At 34.8% G+C, this 23,026-nt stretch overlaps 1 protein-coding gene across 2 annotated transcripts in view; it reads left to right on the top strand.

The window, feature by feature from the left end:
* LOC148645618 (uncharacterized) overlaps positions 1–21,668 on the top strand; it is a 114,522-nt gene extending 92,854 nt beyond the window's left edge. For both annotated transcript variants that reach the window (XM_088611449.1, XM_088611448.1), the window contains exons 16-19: positions 9,987–10,036; positions 14,322–14,403; positions 16,111–16,227; positions 20,482–21,668. In XM_088611449.1, the coding sequence (XP_088467575.1) occupies positions 9,987–10,036; positions 14,322–14,403; positions 16,111–16,227; positions 20,482–20,910 (678 nt within the window). In that variant the 3' untranslated portion in view covers positions 20,911–21,668. The remainder of the gene's footprint in view (positions 1–9,986; positions 10,037–14,321; positions 14,404–16,110; positions 16,228–20,481) is intronic.
* Positions 21,669–23,026: the final 1,358 nt, after the last annotated feature.

The following is a 23,026-nucleotide window of genomic DNA, read 5'->3' as shown; positions in this document are numbered from 1 at the left end:
AGTACACTGCTTTGGTTCTGAAAAAGAGATCTTCCACGTATAATTCCATAACAGATAAGCTTGTCTTGACATTACAGTTGAAATGTGTTGCAAAATGTGTTACTTACCAGAGAGAGAATACAATGGATTGAATGATACAGACCTTGTAGGTTTCTTGAATCATGAAGGAAATGCATTACTAAGAGCAGCAGTTGACTTTCTCATTACCTCCTGTGCCTTAGGCCATCTTCCCCTTCTCACTTCTACCGGTAAATGATCTGTACTTGAAATTAAACCATCTCAGTGCTCATACAATCACCAGCCTCTCAGTCTGTCGGCAGATGGAAGTCACAGTGTGCCCCTTTCCCAGCTGTTGCAGCAGTGCTGCCTCAGTGCTCCTTCGGCGAGATCGCTGCTCAAGGTCTTTCTTTTTCTTCATGTGCACTTCGGTCTGACCTGGGTGGTTCACAGGATTTTCAGACTCATCTTTCTTTGCTTGAAGTTCACTGTGTGCTTGACAGCTAGTCGTTGATTCTGAAGCTCAGTTCAGGGGAAAAAATAAAATTTAAAAAGAGCAAATCAATTTAGTAAAACGCTCAGCCCTTCTGTGCTTGCCTTTTTATATTGGCGAAAAGCGTATTTTTTCCCAGTGCTCTTTTGAGAACATTCTTGTCTCTCAGAATATCATCTCTTCATCATATTTTCATATCGTGTATGACTGTGCAATCAATGTTCAATGTGAGAGGGTTGGTTAAGAGAGCTTGTAAGTACAGCCTACTACGCAGTGTTCACCAAGTATGTCATACTGAGAAAAGCTACAGTCTGAACCTCCTATGAGGCACTCTTGTTATGTACACAAACCCATTCAGCTGCCTCCTCTTGATCGTAATGTAGTGCAAAAGTTTAACTCCAAGAGTTAAACCTCTCCCCAGTCCAAGAGGGTGAACCCAGCAACCTTATAAAAATCAGATTTATAACCCAAATAACCCAATTGCTCCTGCAGTACTGACCTTTAAATCTTTACCCAAAGGTCACCATCATGTAGATTGTCCTACAAACTGAGAGCTTTGTTTGAGAGCTCAGCTCTTGCTTCACAACAACATACCGAAACAACACCAGCAGTGCAACAGATAGGATTACTCAGCATGCAGGTTCATTCAGTCCTTCTGCAGCTGTGAGGCTATGCGTGTTATGTGATAATTTCTGTAGAAAGTGCTTTAAATCTGCAGCATAAGTCATAACAGAAATATTACATGCAGTTAATTGCTTCTCCAGATTGTCATTTCCCATGATGTATTACCTTATTTTATCAATCAGATTTTTTTAGCTTCTACCCCAGTATTAATCTTTAAAACCTAACAAATAACTGAAAAATAATATTGTATTATTATAAATAAAAATATTTATATTAGTATATTCCCAGAAAAATTAGTCTTGCATAAGCACTGGCATGATTTTCACATTTTGTTGCTTTACAGCATGCAGCCATGACACTGCAGTAACAACTAATATTTATGTACAGAACCTACTCCACACTTTCAAAGCACTAAACAAAAAGAATGAAGTAAATAATATGAATGAAAAAAGCAAAATCTTGATAACATTTTCAAAACCTTTGCTGTGGCAAATCTAAATTAACTCAGGTGCACAGAACTGCAGTACCTTAACAATGCACACAATTATTATTGCACCTCTGTGTGCAATAATAGTAACTCACATGATTTCAGAATAAATATATTTGTCTCTCTAAGGTCCTTAAGTTAGTGAATTTCTAGCAAGATTCAAGATTTTACCATGTTCGACCATGGCATGAACCATGCCACAGTGAGGCCAACAATCAATTTGAAAAAGCAACATAGTTCAATGGCTCAGATGGGAGAAAATGTCCCTGAGTCAGTTGAGTGGCATGGTGTGTTGGTGGTGGCATTATTATGTTATGGCGCTGCTTCTCATCGGGAGATCTGAGAAGTTTGTCAAGACTGAGGGGAAAATATACAGTATAGAGCAAAATATAGGTACCTGTAAGTATTAGAGGAAAGTATATTTCAGCCTGCTTAAGACTGTAACTAGGACAAATATTCAGCAGAACGCTGATCCAAATTCTAGGACCAAAGCTAAACTAGAATGGTTTATGAATAAGAAAGGCCATTGAGTGGCCCAGTCAGAGTCCTGATTTGAATTTTACTGTGAATCTATAGACTATAGACTACTGTCCTTACGTGATCCCCACGCCTGCAGGAGCTTGAGCAAATCACACAAAGAAAAGGGCAGAAGTTGCACTCCAAGCCAGTGTGGAAAGTTGGTGGAGACTTGTCCAAAAAGATTTGAGAAAGATTTGATGAAAGATCCTTACACCAAATATTAAGTTAAATGAATATTTATGCAATTAACATATTCCAGAGACAAATTTTGTCTCTTTAGTTTTTCTTGATATTTACTGTAATCTACCTTAGCCATGGACATTTTCAGTTTGAGCCGTAGAACATTTAAAATATTCCAGATGTGAAATGTTTTAACAACTAACACATGACATTTAAAGTATATATCAAGCTGACTGCGAAAGGTCAGCTGATAAACTCCAGAGGAATATATCTCTTTAGATCAATATCAGCTGTGTGGTTCTAAAATGTATTAGAAGCAGTGGTAACATATGGATTTACTTTTATGTCACATAATTATTAACCCTCAAACCTTGTTTATGATAGTTGAAGATACCCATTTTACTTCTGTTTCCAAAGGTTTTAAAAATGTATGCAATTGCAGGGCTAAATTCAAAATTAGAATAATTTATTTTTTCTTTTCACCCTATTTGAATTAATGTAAATTAAGCTTCATTTTTCAGTTCTTTGTAAGGCTTCAAAGATTATTACTTGCCATTATTCTTTTCTCATCTCACACAATGTGCACATTCACCATACTGCTTCAGCAGAGAATTGCCTCAAACTGTGACTTAGAAGAAATTCATAGTGTATTAACACATAAATCTTAGGGAAAGATATCCACTCCTATGGAATAAAAATTGAGACTTTCATCTTGCTTCAGCAACCTTTTGTATTATTTGCCATATACTAATTACAAATTAATGATGCCTGGTATTAGAATTGAGTGTAAAGGTGTATGAATGTGTTTTTCTTTCTGAGTGCTTTTGTTTATCAATCTTACAATGTGAAACTACTGTATGTCGTTAATACACATTTGTAGGAAATGATATTCAGATGATGCTTACCTTTGCTGACAATCATGATAATTATTTTAAGACAAACCAGCATTTAAAATACAGTGTAGGAATATAAACTGTTAAAAATTTAGCTTATCATAGTATTTATTAAAAATGCAATATAAGCAAGATATATTATGACCCAAAGTACTTCTTTGAATGTATTTCTTAACTTTTAAATAATCATAAAAAGTATTATTTGTTAGAACACGTGAGAGGAAATGTTTTGGGCAGTGAGGTTAATATACAAATTTATATGATTGTTTCATGTTCAGAAGGAAAACAAATACCCTGGGAACATTCATAATATATTGTGAAACTGTCATGCCATAACTATTTAAAATGTATTGTTCACCACTAAAAACAGTTTTGTTTAATCATTGCAAGTCATTTCCAGAACTGCATTCAAGCTGTGCAAACCCAGAAAATCTCTGGTCATGAAATATACTTGTGGTTTACAGAAACCCTGTATACAGGAACATCTCAGATCAAATATAATGTGCCCTATTTTCAGTAGACAGAGGCATTCTGTCCTGGAAAAATGCTGAAAACCTATTGCTGTAATTTTTTTCTGACAGTAATCATAATCAGAAGGAGTCATAAGAATACACTTGAATCTCAGATTTCTCTCCATGGTTTCAGGCTTGTTTCTCACAGGTAAGTTTTTTTTTAACTTTAGAGCTATAGTCTAGGCCACATTACCCAAAGAGTTTTAACACTGAGCTGTAGGTGCCCTGAGAGGACACTGAAGAAAATCCCTCTGAGTTGCTGCTTATGCAAGTTTTGACCTTGAAAGAACGCTAATCTTGGCTTCTGCTGGTGTTCTGCAAGTTAATGAGCGATTAAGCACTGCACCTCTTTTCTTTTTCATTTAAGAGTATTCTTTGATACTAACTGTGCAAAGATGTGCTTTTTTTAAACATTTAAATACTTTTCATTTCTGCTTTGAATTGAAAGCTTTGGCTCTGTAGCATCATTCCCACTGAAACAAAACCCCCAATTCTGTGTAATTATCCTTGTGTTGCCAAAAGGCAGATCTTAAGCTTGTATCATCTTTTCTTGAGCTTTTTTTCTTAGAAATGTTTTGTGGTCTCTTCCTCTGCCTCCTTAGCATTTTTCTAGCCTTGTATGTGTGTCTCAGCTGTCAGAAAATCTTTCTTACTTTTTTTGTTTCAAAGAGCATGCCTTACCATTTATGAGCAAAGATGATAAAATAATCCCTTGCAGGCAAGTGCCATGTGCTATCGGCAGGTAACATTCTCCTTTGACGAATCTTCCCTTTTTCAAACAATACAAGATAAATGAAAGTCCTGAAGAGTTTATAAAGAACAGAACATACAGTACACTTGTTCACTTCTTAAAATGTTCTTTACTGTGAAATCAGTTAGGAATATATCATATTTCATAAAATACGCATGACACAGCAGAGTATGTGCTCTTCTTGATGTAGTGTTCAGATAATATTTTATGACCTTATTTAACTGAAGAAAATAAACATTCAACATTTCTACCATGTAGTTTTCAATTCTTTTTGATACTTAGTGAGTTCAAGATTGAACAATATTTCTTGCACTGTTATTGCATGCATCAGTGCCCTTAACCGCAGGCCGCAAATTCTAAGCCTTTGGATTCTCATTTTCTACACAGTCTTACTTTCTGTTATTTTTGATTCTGAATAAGGAGGCTTCATTACATATTGTCATTCAACATCATGTTGCATAGGTGTTTTTTTACGTTGACTCCAACCGATAAGAACAGAGTTAAGGGCCTCCGAGTTGTAGCTCACTGTATGAATACTCTCCGGATAAAAAAATAATTGTAGCTATATATTATCACTGTATATTATATAATTATATTTTTTTAATCAATTGTACAGCTTGTAAAACTGGAACCTAGTCTTTTCTGATAAAACCAACACAGGTCTTCTTAATAATGTCCCACAGTTAAGGGGTATTTCAATATTTCTTTTCCAAACCTTGGTTTCAGGTAATCAGAATTGTACAGATTTCTCTTACTATGATTTTTTAAAGTATTTTTATTTGGTGTCCATAAATTCTGTAGCAATAACCAACCTGTAGCAATGGCAGAGCCAAGCTAACAATCAATGTCTATTGAATAAACAAGTTAATCTAGATTAGCATGAATCTTTATTCTATGTTTCTGAAATACACAGTTTATGAAGTATTAATTTACTGTCCTTCAATTGTTTAAACAAGCTATGTAAATATGTTATGTAAATAAATTAACACTTGGTTTTCATTACTCATATGCATATGCTGGTTTCAATATGTAAAGCAATAGTCAATGCAACCTACAGATGTTTTGCACTATTTAATTAGGTGAAAAATACATTATCTTTAATTTAGGCCGAATGTTAGGCTCAAAACTGAGTGATTTTTGAGATTTCATCAGAAGCCAACCTTACAACAAATAGTACTTGAGCTGAACACAAAATGGCAATTTAAACTGTTGTAGAGACACAGCTTTGTTAAACAAGGAGGCAAGGGTTCATCATATTCTAAGCTTGATGGAGAACAGTGACTAAACAGGGTCTTGTTATTAGTTGTGTAATCCTGCGAGGATGAAAAAAAAGAACCGTCACCTCAGAAGCAATTCTGTAAATTGTGTGCAATAATTCTGGAGGCAATAAATAAAATCAGAAATCTGAATTACAAATGGCTTTGGATCACAGTCTGCTTAAATTCAAGTAGAAGTGCTGCTGTAATTTTACAGTAAAAACAGATTTATTTATATATATGAACAGCAGTGGCTGCTGGTCAGGTAATGATTCTGTGTGTATTGCCTTCATGATGATCTTTGCACTTTTCGATGAACATCTTAGTTAATGCCATAGATCATAGGACATTTCTTTGTTTTAAATAAAGAATTGGAAGAATTTTCCGATATAAAATGCTGATGAAAATGGTAAGTGAGCATATGAGCTCACACAACAAAAAAAGTCCAGTTAATTATAGTACTGTAGCTGTGTAACAGAATCTGGCTCTTTTCCAGCTGTGCCATCATGTTGAACATTCACATGCCCTTTACTGGTTATACAAAACCAAGGTCACACTGGGTTTTTATCCAGAATTTCTAGTCCTGAACATTAGATGTTATAATTTTTACAACTAATTCTATTCCACCCTCTAAAAATGTAGAATATTCTTCACACCCTAAACACATACAGTATACTGCAGTGTTCTGAGATTCCTGAAATTTTGCCTGTTCTGGCATGTTATTGTGATTGAGTGATAAAAAACTTTTATATTCTTTTTTAGTTATCCATAATGAACACTTTTGCATTCAAGAAGGTGATGCTCTACGTCAGGCTCCAAGGCAGTTTGGTGTGGATTTACTGTCACAACAACTAACCATTCTTGTTCCAGAATTCAAAGTGTCTAGTGCCAGAATAACACACTTCAAGAGGAAGAATGGGTTTTATTTTTGTGGTGTTGTCCTAATCACTTTGCTTTAGGCTATGGAACATTGCATATCAGTTTGCTTTGATCTCATCAATCCTAAAACTCCTCTCTTCCGGATACGAAGTTAACCGTATTATTTTCATTTTGTCTTTTCAAATCCTCTCCATTTTCCATCATTTATTTAAAAACAAGAGAACTTTTTCATTTTAATTTAATGCCAACCATTTGTGTTCTATTGTGCTTTGTAAAATTATTTTTTCAAACTCCACAGCCCAAATTTCTGGGTGCGACTTACAGTATACTGTATTTATGGGTGGCTTATATTTGGGTGAATAGTGTAGTTCAAAAATTATTTTACTTAAAGACATTGTTGCCACTCTGGTTGGCAGCAATAGGCAGCACAATCAGATTACTAAACTAAAATTGTAAAAAATATATATATATATATTACACAAAGCCTTTACTTCTAATAAATCATATTCTTACTCCAAAAATGATTAAATGACGTGATAATTGTTTTCCAAAGTTGCAAGAACTAGAAATTGTGTAGTCATTCCCATATTTATTATAATAATTTTTCGAAAATGCCATGGGAATGGAATTTATTATATGCAGTACTGTAAGTTGGGTAATAGTACTGTCATTATACTGTTATAAAATAAGTAAGCCTAATTGTCAAACCCAAAGCCCTTTGCTAATGACTGCAAGCAAATCTGTATAAATAATTTACTAATCCTCTTCAATCTTTAAATGTGAGCAGCAGGATTTTACTTGTGTTGACCTATGGTATATTACTTGGTTATATTACTGTGGTATATTACTATGAATAAATCTATGTGAAGACCAGACAAGCTTGCTGACAAAATCTAATGTAATACCACGTCTTTCAGAATGCTGGTACAAAAATATTGTCTCTTTTTAGTATTTTGTTGAATGAGTTGTAGCTCAGGTAAACCAGTGTCTGTATTTGGTGGGATGTCAGCAATTTTAAAATAAGGCAATTTTCAGATGTGAACTGCAGACGACTCGTTCTTTCCCTGTGTTTTATGATCAAGTGATGGCAGGAGGAAATTATAGATAAATTACTTCAGGGAAGCGCATTTGTAGCTTTCTACTCATATTGAATTAGACCTCTCAATATAATGATGTTTTGTGCTATTTCAGCAGTAATGCACTGTGTAAATTAAAAATGTCCAGAGCTCATTATTTTGGGCAGAGTGCATCATAAACTTATGCTAAGTGACCTGCCCATATCACAAAAGCACATTACGGCTCAATTATATGAAAAGACTAAGAGATTTTTATATGTTTGATCAGCAGTCTATCTGACCTGTGTTTTCCAATTAGCATCCATAGCATCATTCATTCTGGAAATCTCAGTCTTATATTATACAGTATATGAAAGTGAGGGTCTTGCAAAGTACATCTGAGTCCCTACACCCCTTAAAACAACTGCTCTGAATTTCTAAAGCCATTTTAAATGCTAACAGCAGGTATTGGATAGCTTCAAGTACTAAATAAAATCATCTAGCATCAGCAAGCAGTTTGTTCATTTTCTAATAGAACCCTTGTCACTCATGACAATAATATGGATTTACACCAAAAATGTGTCTTCACCTGAAAACATTTTTTTTCCACTGAACTATACATTGTTCAGTCTGTGCTGTACATACAGTATCATGCTGTGCATAATCTACATTTTCTGAATCAGTCTTGTGAATCCCTTGAGAAACTTTTTTCATATTACAGAACTATTATGATTGACTTTTTTTATTGCTGGTGTCTGAATGAAATTGAATTCATTAATCACTGAAAAATATATGAGCGTTTTATTAATTGAGATATCGGGAAAAAAAGCACTTAAGACAATGAAAACACTACAATACATATAGTACAGTAGATAATCTGCTTTCCTAATTGAGAAGAAACATATTTTTAACCTTCTTGCCATGTCTGTATTCACCAAGAGAAATGAACTAACTGATTAGCAATGAGCCAACTTTATTCACCAGAGTTATTATTGCATTATTCAATTGTTTAATTACAGAATTGAGCTTAGAGGAAGAGCATATCTAATTCATGGTGACATTTCCAATTGTGTTTTAAAAAGTACATATTCTGTATTCAAAACTATCTACTGTAAATTAAAAAAATACCTACTGTAATAGTAATTAATTAAGGAAATACACAGCATAATTATTTAGTGGAGCAACGACATGGAGAATCTTCCTATAAACAGGGCACAGTGGAAATGCTGCATTAGCTCATTGTGAACAATGGTGTCCATGATGACTTGCATGAACGAAAATCAAGCTGTTCACTGTCTATGGTAATGTGCTCCCTGTTTTCTCTTTTACACTGTTTGTGTACTAAACATCATTGCCTCCTTGTGCACAACATTTACTGCATACTGTAGCTGTTATATTAGGACACATACTATAGGTTTACAACAGTATAACATTGTATATTTATTATTGGAAGTGCAATACCATGCAGATTTGTTTTTCTCAGGAGTTACAGATCTTCTGCTCAATAAAATCCTGTAATGGTTTTTTATACAGTACATGCCAGTGGGAGGCTTCTGATAGTATAACTAGCAGAATGTCAAGAGGCTTTGCTGTGGAATATCAGCATCTCTAAGCTGACTAGAAGGGGGCAGGGGCCATCAAATAGGGCTGGGCTGGGCAGTATTGTAGAAATGTGTGGGGTGTTGCAACAAATAAGCCAATTATATTGGTAAGGTGCCTAACAGACATGCACACTACCACTTGTATGCAGTATCAAATGCAATTGTTTTGCAAATGTTAGTGATGGCTAAATAATTCAAAGCAGCTTAACTGCTTTCATCCTTGATTAAAGTCAAGGAAGAAGTTAGTGTTACTCTGTGAGAACAAGATTGCTTTTTCTTAATTTTCTGGGTTTAGCGAATAATAATACATTTTACGATTGCACAGCAGTGAAGGGTAAACAGTTCTGTTTTAAAGTTAAATGTCATATAGGAATACAAGAATTTATTTCTCACTCTGCAAAGGTTTGCTGGATTTCAGAGCAAGCCTGTGCGTGTTTGAAATTTGATGCATGTGAAGTGTGAAGCATTTGTGGCGGAAAGTGTCTTACAGAGAAAGATTTATTTTCTATATAATGTTTTTCATGGCTCATAAACAGTGATGGATGAACTTAATTTTTACTTTAATTTCTTGCTGTTCAGTTGAGTAATTCCTCTGATATTAGAGGGGAAAAATACTCTCTTTTGATCGTCGTTATGTGTATGTAAATGTCTGAAAGCTTGACAGGAATTTTTATAATTGTAATTTCTTTCACATGTTGTGATAAGAGTTCAGGCTTAACGAGTTTGTTTTGCCTTTTAGATTACATCTCTGCTTTCTTCTCAGCCTGGAGTTTTGAGTGAATATTTCAGGTAAAGTGGACATTTCTAGTTTTAAATGTTATTACACAAATATATTCTTGCATCTGATAGTTCTTTTTCTCTATTTTTTATTATTGTAGCATTAAAAATGTTTCGTGCTTGCCTTATTAGACTTACAATATGTCCAATAATATATTACTATCCTATTCAGGATGAAATAAATTCACTTATACAGATAACTTTGATCTACACTAATTTTACAGACTAAATTTACAGTAGACAATTATTATGAAGTACATACTGTAGATTTTATTTAAGAAATCTTAAAGTAGAGCCTGTATATTGTCTGATACAATATGTACAGTACTTACATTGTAAATATATGTATTATATTCTATGTACATCTAAAACCACCTTTGATCAATATTTATGATCAAACACTATTTCTCTGTGATATCTTGCACACAGTATTGCAAATAACATGAATATTCCAATGCCATCACAAGACTTCACCAGTATTTCCAAGGGGGATGGACTTGACCTGGTTAATTTAATTATATGCTCCAGAGCATCCTAGTGTAAATCTAAGAAATGTTCAAAGATGTTCGAGTCTATATACTGTACCCATTCAGCCTGCCATGGTGACTCCTGTTCTCCAGGAGTGATATGATCCTGTACAGTATGTTTGCAGCATTGTTTCAGTGCAGCTGGTTTGAAACTTGTTTGACCTGTGGGCAGTTGATGGGCATCAAGTAGACTGATGCTGATTGTGAAATGAGTAGTGAATAACGGGGATCATGCTGTCGTACGTAATGAGTCTGCCTGGAAATGACACTCCCTCATGGGCACTCAGATCCCAGAAGTCACAGGATGAGAGTTTTGGAGTAGTGAATTCTGTTTTCTTTAGCAGTAGTGCAGACCGAGGATCAAGCTCTGAGTTCACAAAAAGCCAAAAGATCCATCCCTGTCAAATCAAGAATTCTATGTTTGTTACATTTCAGTGCATGTTTTATGGAAATGATAGTTTGGTAGGGAGGCAACAATTCACAGCACAGTTCAGTGTAGTTTTGAAATAGGTTTATTATGAAAGGCCCTCCACAGAGTCCGTCAGAGAGACGCCATTGTCCTCTTCTTCCTCAAATCTTAAAGTGTAAACTGTGTGCTTTTACCCCTCAGATACTGCAGGAACAGCCTCCTGTGTTACAATAAATGTCACGTTAAGGAAAAGACATGCAGTATTGAAAATGAATATCTTGGACATTGCAAACATCACAAAAGTTCAGCTGTCAAACATTCCTGAGCCTAAATACAGACCTGTCACTACCAGAGTTGCACAAAAGGTTTGCTGCCTGCCAGCTCTCTTAATATCAAAACAGCTGAGGCTAACCAGGTTTTCTACAGTTTTCTAGATACCTTCCTCCTATTAAATTCTTTAATTCCAGTTCAAGGGTTAATTCAATGCTTTTTTTTGTCCATGAATTGTCTGTCATGCTTGATAGTTTTGCTGTGCAACACTGTCTAACATTATTTCCATTCCATGGAAATAATTCAGTTCTCTTAATCAGTTGAGAGAATACATTATTTTTCAGTAATCAGAGATTGAAAAACTCAAACATCTGGATTCCCGGACCTTATTGTAGCACATGAGTTTCATTTATCAATACATATACGTCAATATTTAGAAGAATCATGTTTTTTTTTAATTGAATGCAATCTGCAGAAAATTTCATTGAATAATTATATTTTTAGAAGCAGTTATTATTAAAATATTATGGCTATTACATTTTAGAATGAAAAAATCATTGTTAAACCAAATGCTGTAAAAAATATTGATCACATGTTTTTCATTTTATTGACGCAGCTTTACTGTATATGGTATGTAAATATGGATCTTGAGGTGTTTCTACATGTTTTGTATAAAGAAAGCACCCTGATTGAGGAACAAATTCAACTGTTGCTTGAGAGTATAGTAAGGTGATAAATGTTATTTGTGAAAATGTAAAAGATTTTAGCGTAGAAAAGAAGATTTTTATAGGACCTAAGCACAAAATACGAAGCCAATATATTTTATATAATATATATATAATTGCAGGTACTTTCAGAGCATCTTCTGTCTACATTGGAAATTTGTGCACCCCTATTCATTTTGAAACACAAGTTGAAATTAATTCAACTTGCTCGCTACCATTGTGAGGAATTTAGTCTCAAAATAAGGAATGTCATTTGTTACCACTGATTCCAAGATTATTTTCTACCGAAAAAGTAATGAATAAAAGACAAACAACAGAACATTTTAATATTGAAAGGATACATTGTTGGAGTAGGGAAGGTAAGAATAGGTGTAAACAGAATTCAATGAATGCATTATCATCATCATCTATTTCCATTGCTTCTCTGGCTGGACAGCTGTCCATTAGATGAGTTATCATTTGAGTTTTGCAAGGCTTTTAAGGCCTGTTTGTAAATTTAGATCACGGAAATTTAGATTCCTTGTTATTTCTGTTCTTTCCCTTACAAAAAGAAAAAAGATACTCTAGCCAGCTTTAAATGTATATCACGGAGGCTCTTTTATTTGTAGCGCTTGACTTGCAAACAAATGTACAGTACAGTATGCATATTGATGAATCCCCCATCCCTGACACCCTTTCCATGTGGAAAAACATCCACCCCTCCTCCCCCCCCAGTCCACCCCCTTCCTTCACAAGCATAGAGGTAGCAGTATTGAGCGTTGGATAGTTCTCCCCAGGTCCTGTGGACCTCTGCAATGGAGAGCTTCATTTGTATGACATCAAGGAAGGAAAGCCCATTGAGGCTGTGGAGGGTGGAGGGGGCAACATAGAGACCACCAGCACTGAATGACCATCATTAGTGGATGAATCAATCAAACAAACACTGGGGAGCAATGGATATTTCCCCCCAAAATAGTAGCCAGAGTGAAGAGGCCAGCCCCCAGAACACTACTGCATCTGGACAATCTCACGTAGTGTAACAAAAGAAGCCCATTGCATCCTGAAGGCTCAAAATGCTGGGGGACTCATTCATTTATGTCTTGCAGTAGTCAGACAAGGTGTGTGAAAAAAAAATTAAAATGGATCAATTGCTGGCTGTGATTTTAGGGACAAACTTCAGATTACTCCAGACGTTACCTTAAGAAATGTCTGCATCTACCAGAGGTATGGCCCTATTCCAGATTGCACTCATTTGACCTAAATAGCTTGATTTGAAATTGCTTTTGGTGTTGAGATGGGCACAGCTGTCTCAAAGGTGTAAACAATTAAATACTGCGATACATGGGGACTTTGATTTGAGGGCCCAAGGACCTTCTTATGATAAATAGATTTAGATATGCTCAATGTACCACTTACATTTGCATTCTTTATCATAATAACTTTAATTAATGCAGAAGAAAATGAAAATCAGTGCCAATGTAATGCTTTTTATTCTGAACGAATAGTGGAGATAATTTAAACTCATGAATCAAAGGAAAGGATTTGCTAAGTTGGCTTTGCTATTACCAAGACCGTCTGTCAAACATGTAACACTTACTGTTTTTACAGCTTTTCTTCCTTTGTTTGTGTAACATTTTCAAATTCTGTATTTAATATCTACAACACTGCTATTTCAATCACTTTCAGCAGTTGAGCTTAAAATAATTCTAAGCATCATAGTGTAATAAGATATCCTTCATTTAGATGGGGCTCAAGTATTCAGTTCTATTCTCCAGTAAAAAAAAAAAAACTGCTACCTGTTCTGATTTGATGCTTCTGTTTTCATGTGTTTTAGTTAAAATGTGCTACATACAGTACACTGAACAAATCCATTTTCAGCTTTCTGAAAAAAAATAAATTAAGCTGTGATTTAGGCATGAGTACCTTTGTAATGGAAAATGATGGACAAAAATGGAAATCATTGTAACTCAAAGACTTCAGGTAATTTAAACAAGTGAGATACTGTACTGTATGTACCGTATGTTAAATGATTTGTTATGTCTCATGGTATTAGATTTTGAGATACTGTTGTACATCTTTTTGTTGTTGTTTGTATTAGGGAAAACATGCTCAGGACAGGCTGGGGGATTGCTGTAACTCTGTTTCTTACTGTATCTTTGTTTTAAGTTTGCATCTACAATGACTTTCCTTTCAGATAGTAAAGCAGTACAAATTCCTGTTTGAAACAGATTATCATTTATGTTTGAAACAATACAGTTCCCTTTTAGCCCTGATCCCATTTATCTACAAATTGAGACGTAATTCTATTAATTCATACTCTACATTTAATTCCTAAAAATGAAAAAAAAAAACTATCATATACTGTAGCTCTCTGTCTGTACTTTTAGAACAAGGCAAGGACTTCAGGCATTTCCCTGGAGAATGCCTCAGTCTGGAGCATTTAGTCAGCAAGGGCCTCAAATGGAATTTGTAAGTATGATACTTGATTGTTTCTTTATCTTTGTTAATATGTTATTGGTGTTTCTCAAACTAGTTTAACCATCAGTCCAAGTACTTCATCCATCTAGTTTCTGTACTCCTGTTTCTAAAACACAGGACATTCTGCATGTTTTGCATTCAATGTAGTGGAGCATAGATATTAAAATAAGTACTATGTACTTTAATCAAAGACCTGAACTGGCAAGGGGAGACGCAGAAGACGTTTGAAGAAATGTCTATTTAAATTCAGTAAATCATACATAGCTTCATTTTCCACCCACAATCAAAGACATATTGTAGATTAATTGGCTTTTGTAAAATTGCGCCTTGCATGAGTGTGTACACTCACAATGTAAATGTACATTACATTTAGGCCAATTAAACACAGGTTTAACTTTGTAATCTCAAGCATCTATCAAGCTTCCTTGTGTAATATGAGTTTCACTAAATTACCATCACAAGGCATCTTTTTCTCACCAAAATGAACAGTGAGTGTGTAGACGATCCAAACCCAGATTTACTGTATTTGCAATAGAGTAGTCCTACTTTATGAATGACTGCTTTACGTTCAGCAGAACAGTTTTAATGTGATTTTGATCTGACCAATACGTACCAATCCACAAGGGCATATTAACATAAAATGTAATTATAATTAAGCTAGTAGTATTACAGTTAAGACATAACAGTTCAGGTGGGTAGCTGCGTCAGCATGCGTAGGCTGCAAAGGAACAAGTAATAGGTTTATTCCATGCTGAAAAAAAGAAGAAAGAGAACACAACGTTTCGGCCGTGGAGCCTTCCTCACACCTGAAGAAGGCTCCACAGCTAAAACGTTGTGTTCTCTTTCTTCTTTTTTTCAGCATGGAATAAACCTATTACTTGTTCCGTTAAGACATAATACCAAACAAATAACTAATACCACTACAATTACAGTTAGGATAGAGTGGCAATCACAAATTCTTCTGTAAAATAAACTTTATACTGTACAGTACCTACAGTAGCACATTTGAAGATGTGATGGATTATCTTTAATTGTCTCAGGGAGTATGGTAACTTTTAAGAATATGCCAGTGTTTTGACAGTTTTCTTTTCACATCATTTCATACAGTAGATAGTGAAATTCAGTTGAATAAAAGTTTGATCAGTTTTGGTACTGTGCATTATCTTCATAAGTAAGGAGTTAAAATCTCAGCAGTCATCTCTCTGCTTTGCTTCTTTTAAAACATAATTTAAACAGAAGCTGCTTTCTTATTTCCTCCTCATTAGCAGAGATGTTTTGTACTCAGTTTACCCAAGACGAGGCACCACATGTTCATATTTAGAAAAAAAATAGTTACATATAATACCCCTCTCTGATGAACGACAAATGACAGACAGACATTCATTCTCTTCTTTGGAGCATGAAACCAGCTTTGATGTCCCCCACAACAAGCGTTTCTGATAATTATCTACTTTTTGAATTATTATAACCATTGAAATCTGACTTGGAAGAGAGATGCACACTGTAGAGTATTTATTGTGAAGTGAAATATTAGTTATCCTTACCATGTGCAAAATTATTTTATTTTCACCCATGTGCTGTGTATCCTGTGGGAAAACCTAAGTCCTTACTTAAGTGCAAGGATGGGTAATTCTTCTTTTACACCTGGAAACAAGTATTTTTAATCTCATCTAATATGTTCAATTATTTATTTTGCAGAATTCGTTTGGACACCCAATGATGAGAGCACATCCATTGTATGTTACCAAAGAGCCAAGACTCAGCTCCTCATATTTTGCTAATAATATAGGTCCTTTGGCTTATCCATGGCAGACGGTAAGGCCCGACAGCGTCTGTGAACTCTTCAAAGCTTTGATTTATTTTAATCAGAATTTGCTTGCTGAATAAGAAACTGAAAAACAAGTCATATCTCAGTGAGTTGGTACAGTATGTCAGACTCAATTGCAGTATTGTGGTTAATGTGATGTGCTGTTTCTACAATATATGAGGTGTCAGTGTAAGACAAGTAGTATAGTACATAATGATAAGGTAGGGCTAATTAAATTAGATATGTCTGGGCTTTTTATTTTTTTTTAATATTGTTTCATTAGTCTATTTTGACGTTTTCTTTTCTGTGTAATAGAAAATGTAAATTTTAATAATTCTGGGTTTTGTTGATGAAACTGGATTTAGTGATTCAGGAGGCTAATGTCTTGTCAGTATTCCTCCACATCTGAAAGCTTTTTCAGTCAGGAAGGCACAATTACAGTGCTTTTAGCAAAATTGATTTCTTACCACAAATCTTTTCTTCAATGAAACGACTTGTCAATGACCTTTTTTTTATACGACTCTTCCCAGTGGTAGCTCAAGTACAATAATTGCTTTTTCTTCACAGACTGACTGAAGCATCAGCCTGTGAAGTATGAGTTAAAGTTCAAATTATGTGGCCTTTGTTCTTTGCTTAGAACTACATGCTCTGAATATTTAATAAATCTTCAAGGACTGTTTGGTCTAGAGAGATTTATTTTATTAAACACATTGTAGCAGAAAATGCGTTTGCATAAACAATGTTACAGTAGTAAGCATCTGGTGTGGTACAAAATGTCTCCTCATGTTATGAAAGCATGGAAAGCGCATTTAAAACCTACTTATACATTCTTGTATTGTTGAACTTCATTATTAATAAAGAGGGATATCTGCTACACCAAATCCTGCTCCTGGGGGACCACTGTGTCAGCTGGGTATCATTCTAGCTGAGCTCTAAAACTCTGGTGCTAATTGATGCCTTTAATTGATTTGCTTGCTTATTTAGACTTTTGGTTAACCTGTTTTTGCCCTAATTCATGAGTTACAGAAATACCTCACATTAACCATATTGTTTCAGCAACAACAACTTCAGCACACATACTGTAACTTCAAACAGTCAACTGGCTTTCCATTATTTCTAACAAAACTGTTCTTAATAGGCAATCAGTTGTAAGATTAACAGGGACAGGTGGTAATGACAAAGAGACAAATACCCAAAGCTTGCCCTTTTCCAAAGGTTGTTAGTTTCAGTACATTGCAGGCAGCTCATCTGAATGAGGGGAGTTCTGTAATTGGTACAGGGTTTACAAGGTTCACAGCAATTACATAGCCTATTTTAAATGTTAAAAGATGAAACCTAATTTAAAAATATAATACAAATAATATTGTAAATAATAATACAAAGGCCAGGTTCAGGTTTGAGCACCACTGGGCTACCCACAACACTTCAGTTATGCAAGGAATGTGTTATTATTAGTACTGTATGACATACTGCCATTTCAGGGGCTTAGAAACATATAAAAACTATTTAAAGGTAAATGATGAAGATTTATTTAAGGTTTAGAGTGAAGGTCTTCACCAGCACTTACAGTACACATCAGCTGCTCTTGTTTCTGTTCTGGTCTCTAAGGGAGTGATAATTCAGTTTTAGTCGTGGAGGGCAGCTTTGTACGTAATTTATAATCTTCCGTGAGGTAAGACCTGGAACCAGGAGTAGTCTAGACTGATTAGGTGAACCATTGATTCAATTCAAGTCATTAAGAGTCTGGAATAGAATGAAAATGAGAAGACATGATGGCCCTCTGGGTACAGGAGTGAACTGTCGGTATACTAAGGTATGGTTTTACGAAATGTGTTATCTACTCAATTTTATTAGTATTTTCCACATTAAATAGCAGACATTAACCTCTTATCTGGTTCTTACCCGGACACTTTAGTCATACTACAATGATAAGGACTCTCCATCATTTCAGCAGTATTTAAACAGTATATTGGTACTGTACTTCAGATTTCACTTTATTCAAATGAGCAGTGTCTTATCTTAAATTATTATAAATAGTAACAGAACATAGGATTTTTTGAAAATATATTATATAGGATTATTATCGCAATGAGACAAATGTAATAAAGGTATTTTTCATTAGGTGGCTGAACATTTCGAAAGCCTATTTATTTTCAAACATTTTTACTTTTCTCTTCTTTAACTTTTAAAACAAATTTCTTTAATCACCACATCTCATACACGTTACTGCTTCTCTTGCAGTAAATTAACTTGGCAACACATTTTATTTGTTCATTAACACTAGAATTAATTAAAGACCTTGAGCTGTAGTGGAGATAAATTCTTATAATTTCAGTGCTTACAAGCTGTATTACTGTTGCCCCTGATACTACCATAAACATGTTTCACAGCGATATCTTTCTAGCTTTTTCCAACTGTTCTGTGATTTTCAATCTGCATTACACTATGTATCATAACATACCTAATACACTAATTCATAAAGCTAAAGTAACAATTCCAACTACGTGACAAAAAACATTTTTTTAAACAGTTTCAGAAGCTAGTTTGATTTTGAGGTGGTCGAATATTCAGTTAGCTTTTTTTGATTGACTTTGTGATGTGGGATGCATTACAGCAAAGTATATCTCTGTGTACTGTACATCAGCTCCTTAAGTTAAACTTAAACTTAAAAATATGTATTAGGGTGGAAATTATAATTTTCTCTGTTAAGGTTGTAGAAATTTCACAAGAGGTTAGCAAATTGAAAAGAGCTGCCTAGTTATTGTCATAATCTGAAGAAAATAGGAATACTGCTTAAAGAAACACATTTGAGTATTGAAGACGAAGCCTTGAGACTTGTTGCTTCCACAGTTCTGTTAATAGAAACTCTAATTTCAAAAAAAGAATTTATCCCTGCTATTCCACCTAGGCCTTGAATTCTCACAGCAAAAACAGTGTCGTTGTGTTACATTTGCAGTAAATTTCCCCAGTAGCTTCCTTTGAACCAGGGGATTTGCTGCTATAAATAATGTCATTGTGCTTTAACACATTCAAACAATTCAACCAATGCTGTGTATAATTAACATATATATTAAAAACATAACGTTTACGTGTTTGAGATTCCAATGAATGGCACCTTATGGAATTAATGCCAATTACATGGCAGAAAGGATAGTTATTTTGTCTAAACAGCATCTCAATTTGAGATTGCACTGCCAAATCGCTGCAATTGTGAATTCTTTCAGATGGAGTGATTTAGTAAAAAATAAATCGTTCTCATAAAGCACTTGGCCACTACTTCATGTTCTCAGAATGTAGCTGTGGTTGTGTAGTATGGAATGCTGAAAACCACACATATTTTAAAATAAAAAGAACAAGAAGTGGACTGCATCATTATTCACAGAATAAGTAAGATCAAATATTGTAGAGGAACTGAGAAAAACACATATACAGTACATGACATTAAAAAGGTTTGTTAAATGAAAGAACAGTTATAAATCCTGAATGCTCACTTCATTATTTAGCTAGTAATACTGTATGTTTAAAATTCCTTTCCTAGATGGTTTTGTCTGGCCACAATTAGAACAATAGTCAGACAGCAAGATTTCTGTTGGACATACAGAATGAGACACATGCCTAGAGTAAGGCTCAGGGAATTCTTCTCTGTTCTAAGAGAAGATATACTGCAGCAATATCCTCACTTGAGTTAGCCACAATTTAGCACTGTCTACTGCTCCGTCAACAAATGTAACTCATGATTTGGCAGTTTGAGCACTTCTGCTGGTCTAATGTCTTCCTGTTCACCACACTGACATTTCTGAAAATCTTTTATACATGTGATAAGTCAGGGGTGTCCAATCCTCATCTTAGAGGACTGGTGTGTCTGCAGGTTTCCAAGGTCTCTATAAAACAGAAGCACCTAGGAAAAGCTGTTAAATTGGTCCAGAAGCATTTACCTGTGTGAAAGCTGAGTTGTAATGAAAACCCAGGAGTTCAACTGCTCTCCTGGACCAGAATTGCATAGCCCTATGATAATTTAATGAAGCCAGTACAAAGTTATGTCCTTCGATCTCAAAAAGACAAAAAGAAATGTCAGAAAAATAGTTACAAGAAACCCAAATGTAATAATACCAACTAATCAAAATGTTTAGTTGAATAAACTACAAATAAAAAAATATGCAAGGTGTTTTTTGGATGAATAAAATAAAAAATTAACAATTTAAATAAATTAATAAGAAATTTTAATGGTCTTTGATGGTATCATTCTATTGTTTTTTTTACAGGGTCCTATTCCAAATACAAGACACAATGCAGAATTCCTGCGCTGTATCCAGAATCCTTCCCTGCCTCTGTACAACCCTGAAGCTTATTTTCCTCACCAGCCCTTCATTTTCCCACACCATTCCAACCTCCCTGGTTCACTGGTGGATGGCGATGAAGACACAAGCAGTGGCGGATCAAAGTCTACAGAGTCCCACAGTCCTCAAAGCAGTAGCGGATCGCGGATGGAACCAGGCAACAGCGGAACCGCTTTCTGTTCTGGAGCCCCCCTGCTGGACCCTGGGTCCAGAAACTACCTGCAGCTGCTGGCGTCACTGAGTTCTCAGCCGACAAGGCAGGCTGAAGGCACGCACCAGGGGAACAGAAAAGTGAAGGCTAAACGCAGGAAATTAAAATCACCTGACAGGGAGGTCGCACGGGAAGAAATGTAAGGTGAATCTTTGTAATATGCTTCATCTGAGCACATTGAATTTTAGAATATTCTATGCTAATAGATGCTCAATTATACAGTACATACTGTATATACACATATATACAAAGTGCTACCTGAAGTCTGTTCCGCTCACTGCAGATATGATGCTTCTAGTTCAGTAGTGAAAGACCCTTTACTTATGACTCATTTGTGAGGAAAAGGGAAACCCATATGAATAGCCTATGAATACCTTATGATTCAAAGTTCAATTCATATTCACACTGTAGGAAATGTTGTATCTTTTCTTACAGTATGTTATTATATTAAAATATAGAGTAGGATAAAATATAATGTCAACTGAAAACAGCGGAAAATATGACAAGAAAATAATTACAATGCAAAACGATGTTTTATAACACAATAAATCTAAATAAAAAGTCAAAAGGATTTGTTTAGAATGTTATACTGTAAACCACGATCTTCAGGATCGTACAACAAAAAGAAAGCACTGTCAGGTTTCTTAAATTTTTCTCAATGTAAAGGCAGGAAGATAAATAATTGAATCAAAATCATTTCCTTGGAAGTAAATCAGTTTACTGTTTAAAGTTCTGCATTGAATGAATAAATGTAATCCATTGCCTACATTTCTTATTTTCAGAGTTTTTCATTGATATCCTTTCTTACAAGTTAAAGATTCTGATATGTAGACTCAGCACTTTTCTTATCACTATGGAATTAAATATACTGTAAAGTATTAAATGTTTTTACACCAGCAAACGTCCCTCTTGTGGGTTTTAAAAATGCCACTTCTTCATTATTCATTACTGAATTATGAATGCAGTCTATCCTGTACTTGTGTCTTGACTTTAAAATTACACTTTTATATACAGCATGTCCTTTCTTCTTCGATCAATTATGGCCTCATTCTGTCATGTTGCTGAGCTTTGTGAACAAACAGTTATTGCTTTTATTTTTGGTGATAAAGTAGGGAGTTCATAGACTGCAAGCATAGCAGTGCCCTACAAACATTTTATTTGTTTTAGAATTATCTGGATACAAAAATTATTTTTCTGTCATTTAATTGTAATAAGTAGATTTAAAATAGTATAATTGTATTTGATATTAGTTTAAACTATAATCCACAACTATGTACAGAAATTCAGGCAGTCTAGCCTGTTTGGTAGCTAGTAGCTTATTGATTGAAGCATCTCATCCCACTGTTTGTGGAATATACAACAACATAGCTGGGAAGCTTGTTCCAGACTCGCACAACAAGCAGGCACCTCCTGTTCTCAATTTTCAATGCATTTCCAAGTACTTTGTGTACTCAGGTCAGTGTTTCACTACTAATTCTGAAACAGTCCACTTGTTTGACTCTGCCAATGTCTTTGAAGATACTGAATACTTGGATCAGGTCCTCTCCTAGCTTGTCTTATTGTCTCGTGGACAACATCTGACTAGTGTATGAGCTCATGGTAGAGGAAGAAGACTGATGTACATACTGTACATCATTGATGCATTTGTGAGTGTACTGTACCAGAGGAAAATACATTAAGGGCCTTGTGTACCCAAGCTAATTTACCGTATGTAAAGTTGTGCGATTAACCATCAAACTTTAAGTCACTGAATCACTGACTTTGTAGAGATATATAGTGAATATATTTTTACCACTGGCTATTAAAAATGAAATATACTGTAGTACAAGTTAGAGAATAAATTCTACAACAGCTTAGATTTAGTCATGTGACTAAAAATAAAATTATCCTCCTTAATATCTCCTATAAAAAACTCTTGTTACATTTTGATGGTCATTCCTACAAGCAAATGGGGAACATACTGCCACAGGCCATGACGAAAACATGAGTTTCTTTATAAAAGAAATCACATTTTTTGCATCTCTCTTGCCATCCCACCATCTAACTGTACTGTATACAGTATGCAGATATTTCTGCTGGCTTGTCTTTGATTTAGCTTACTGACCACTATGGCTTGACCATCACACTTAAAGCTAACCTCAGTTTTAAACAAAAGCATTTAGATGCAGCAAATATTTTGAATTAATTACAGTATGCCAATCAACTTCAGAAATTTGAATTGCAGCATCACACTATTCATATACCAAAGACATTCATTTA

Source organism: Lepisosteus platostomus, chromosome 18 (genome assembly GCF_059453375.1).
Source record: "Lepisosteus platostomus isolate fLepPlt1 chromosome 18, fLepPlt1.hap1, whole genome shotgun sequence".
In the NCBI taxonomy this organism is placed as follows: Eukaryota; Metazoa; Chordata; class Actinopteri; order Semionotiformes; family Lepisosteidae; genus Lepisosteus; species Lepisosteus platostomus.
This window is presented reverse-complemented; position numbering and strand designations above follow the sequence as displayed.